General features: G+C 47.5%; 1 protein-coding gene across 1 annotated transcript in view; it reads left to right on the forward strand.

Annotated features, from left to right (window-relative positions):
- Positions 1 to 216: 216 nt before the first annotated feature.
- The window catches only part of LOC106821478 (tectonin beta-propeller repeat-containing protein-like), a 20,694-nt gene continuing 16,892 nt past the window's right edge, over positions 217 to 4,018 (forward strand). The window contains exons 1-3 of the mRNA XM_014826303.1: positions 217 to 361; positions 1,994 to 2,058; positions 3,429 to 3,538. Of these exons, the coding sequence (XP_014681789.1) occupies positions 297 to 361; positions 1,994 to 2,058; positions 3,429 to 3,538 (240 nt within the window). The 5' untranslated portion in view covers positions 217 to 296. The remainder of the gene's footprint in view (positions 362 to 1,993; positions 2,059 to 3,428; positions 3,539 to 4,018) is intronic.

Raw genomic sequence — 4,018 nt, forward strand, 5'->3', positions numbered from 1 at the left:
GGTGGGTTGCATGGTTAACCTGAGGGGAGCGGAAGAAAATAAGGGGAGTGAGGATACGTGAACCGCGAGATAAAAGGAAGAAAAATAAGGAATGCTCCTTTTCGCCTTGTCTCGTTCTTGCGCGCCTCCTTCCAGTTGAGGTCGCCTCCTTCCAGCCTGCTCGTTCAACCCCTTTAGATTTCCTCCTTCTCGCTTAGCCCTCCCATTCTCCATTCGCCTTACATTCTCCTTATTCTTATGCCCAATACTATTTGTGCTATCCTATCGCCCCCACCTATTATGGTCGTGTCTATATAATGCGTACCACTAAAGCCTGCGAGACAGACGTGTTCGCATCTAACTACTCGGTGTTCGCGATGGGGTGAGTTTGGTTTTCCCTTGGCGAAAAAAAGCCTATTTAATCTAGTGTCTTTTGTGTGTGGTTATAACATATGTATTACGTGCGTGTGTGCGTGCCGTGCGTGCGTGCGTGCGTGCTAGATTGTGTGTGTGTGGCTGTCTGGGTACGTGCCGTGCGTGCGTACGTACGTTTGTGCCGTGCGTGCCGTGCGTGCCGTGCGTGCGTGCGTGCGTGCTTACTTGTGTGTTTATGAGTGCGTGTGTGTTGCGGCTGTAGTCTTGCGTGCGCGCGTGCGTGTATGTGTAGATTTAATGTTTTCCGTGGGGAGTGTACGTGGCTCTCGTGGGCAGACGCTTACGAGATAGTGCGTGGCACTAAACATAGACTAGAACATAAAAAAGTGACACGTATGCAGACTTAAATAAATAAACACGCGGAAGGTGGTTGCATGGTTCCTGAGGGGAGAGGAAGAAAATAAGGGGAGTGAGGATACGTGACGCGAGCATAAAAGGAAGAAAAATAAGGAATGCTCCTTTTCGCCTTGTCTCGTTCTTGCGCGCCTCCTTCCAGTTGAGGTTGCCTCCTTCCAGCCTGCTCGTTCAACCCCTTTAGATTTCCTCCTTCTCGCTTAGCCCTCCCATTCTCCATTCGCCTTACATTCTCCTTATTCTTATGCCAATACTATGTGTGCTATCCTATCGCCCCCACCTATTATGGTCGTGTCTATATAATGCGTACCACTAAAGCCTGCGAGACAGAGTGGTTCGCAGTCTAACTACTGCGTGTTCGCGATGGGTGAGTTTCGTTTACCTTGGCGGAAAAAAGCCTATTTAATCTAGTGTCTATTGTGTGTGGCTTATAACATATGTATACGCGCGTGCGTGCGTGCCGTGCGCTTCGTGCGTTCGTGCGTGCTAGATGTGTGTGTGGCTGTCTGGGTGCGTGCCGGTGTGCGTACGTACGTGCCGTGCGTGCGCGTGCGCTGGCGTGCGCTGCTTGCGTGCTTGCGTGCTGCTTACTTGTGTGTGTTATGAGTGCGTGTGTGTTGCGGCTGTAGTCTTGCGCGCGCGCGTGCGTGGATGTGTTAGATTAGATTTTTTCCGTGGGGAGTGTACGTGGCTCCGTGCGGCAGACGCTTACGAGATAGTGTCGTGGCACTAACATAGACTAGAACATAAAAAGTGAAACGTATGCAGACTTAATAAATAAAAAATAAATATATATATATATATATATATATATATATATTATACACTAGAGAAAAATATGCGCGATCAGGTTCGATGCAATAACTGCATTGAATACTGATCTCAAGACCTGACCCACGAGTTCAATTTATTAGACATTTTGCTCAACTACAGCGATAATGTTAACCGGTTATGAGGGTTTGCGTTTAGCGGTGTATGGTGGTTTGATTTAGATTTAGGTTTTTTTCAGAAAACACGCTGAAATTTTCAACATCTTTTTTTTCTTTGTTTTACCTTATATTTACGTAAGTATATCCTAGATGTTCGTATGATTTCTTAGAGAGATTAAAAATCAACATCGCATCGGCTTTATGCGAGCAGTAGTTACCTTAGAATTAACATCGTGCGCTAGCTGGGATTCGTAAATCAATAGAAGACTCACATTAACGCTGCATCTTCATTACAGAGTGTTGGCATCTGCTGCTTTGCTGCTCATTCTCACACGCTTCTACGAAGTCGACGGAGCTTCCGGTAAGCTCTCACTCTTTTTTCTATTTGAGGTTGGAGGAATTTTATTTGCGAGATAAATCTAGGTATATTGTCGTGCTAGCTTCTGTTTTACAGAGGCGGTTATACTAGACTGCTTGTAGAAACTGACAATGTAATATCGTAAGATCTTATACATATATAGTGGATTTATCGCAAAAGAATTAGTTGCAAACACATAACGTAAACGGTAAATAACGTCTTGACGTAATTAGATAAATTTATTCCGATATTATGGAATGTGCCTAGTGCACACACCCGAGCAAAACACCCTGAACGTGGAGCAAAACGTGTTTCCGCTCGATGTTCGTGGCTCCGTGTGCGGATTCCCAAACAAAAAAACATCTGCCATCTGAGCCGTGGTCGGCTGAAAAGCCAACGTTTGACTTCGCGGAGCGTGTTTCGCCCTCAGCGTACGTTTGCTCGGGTTGTGTGCGTCAATCGTCTCTCGTGCTACACAGCGAACGCCACACGCGGTCGTGCCAATCAATATCCGTGCTAAAAATATCACATGAACAAAAATTGGACGATGCCATGGATGGCTATTTGTTGACCTTGTCATTGTGACAAGCGGCGCTGTACGCAGTGTTTTTGTATGTTTGCCTCAGCTGCTGTGCATGTGATCGGGTGGCGTGTGTGTGCGCTTGCTCGCCGAGCAGAACGCGAAAACGCTGGAAAACTAAAATTTTCCCGTTTGCTCGGGTGTGTGCGTTAGTTAAGAATATTCGGACGAACGAACAAGTCTCTGGACGAAAAGTAACGCGCTCATGCACGCACACGCCACGCAGACACACGTAACACACGCACGCATACGCCACGCACGCACGCACGCACACGCATACACACACGCCACGCACGCATACACACGCACGCACGCGTACACACGCACGCACGCGTACACACGCACGCATACGCCCCCCTACAACACGCACGTACACGTACACACGCACGCACGCGTTACACTCGCCACGCACGCGTACACTCGCACCGCACGCGTACACACGCACGCCCATACGTACACACGCACGCCATAGTACACACGCACGCACGCGTACACACGCACGCCATGCGACACACACACGCATACGTACAACACGCACGCACGCGTACACACGCACGCATACGTAGACGTGCAGATGCAGACGAAGACGCATGCGCGTCTACGCATGCGCACTCGTCCACGCAGACTCAGGCGTACACGCGTGAAATAATAATAATAATAATAATAATAATAATAATATTGTTATTATGAATATTAATTAAAAATAAAATAAATAATAAATAATGAAATATAATGATAAAATAAATAATATTTGTAAAAATCGTAATTTGAAAGTCTATCACAATCGCTATAGGTACAAAGTGGGCGGAAGTGTCTGGTAGATTGCAGAGCGTGGGAATCGGTGATTCAGGTGTGTGGGGCGTAACTGCAAACAGTGCCATCTTCTTCAGGAGAGGCACCCAGGTACGTAGCGCGCCGTCAATATTGTAATTCTCCGCCTTCTTCTCTAGTTAATTACAAATTTTAAAGATTTTTTCTGGAACCCGGAGTAGTGGTTATCGATCGATTTTATCGACTTTCTCTCTCTCTCTCTCTCTCTCACACTCTCACGCTCTCACACTCTCACACGTGCTCATGCCTGCTCATTGCTCCGCACTCTCGCACTCTCGCACTCTCGCCACTCTCGCACTCCTCTCTCTCTCATCCACTCTCTCCCTCTCTCCCTCTTCCCTCTCTCCCTCTCTCCCTCTCTCCCTCTCTCCCTCTCTCCCTGCTCTCCTCTCTCTACTCCTCTCACTCTCTCACTTCTCACTCTCTCATCTCTCTCACTCTCTCTCACTCTTCTCACTCTGCTCCACTCTACTCACTCTCTCACTCACTCTCCCACTCTCCCCCTCCATCTATCTAACACTCTCTCACTCACTCACTCTCTCACTCTTCACT

This window comes from Priapulus caudatus, unplaced genomic scaffold, assembly GCF_000485595.1.
Source record: "Priapulus caudatus unplaced genomic scaffold, Priapulus_caudatus-5.0.1 Scaffold75, whole genome shotgun sequence".
NCBI lineage: Eukaryota > Metazoa > Priapulida > Priapulimorpha > Priapulimorphida > Priapulidae > Priapulus > Priapulus caudatus.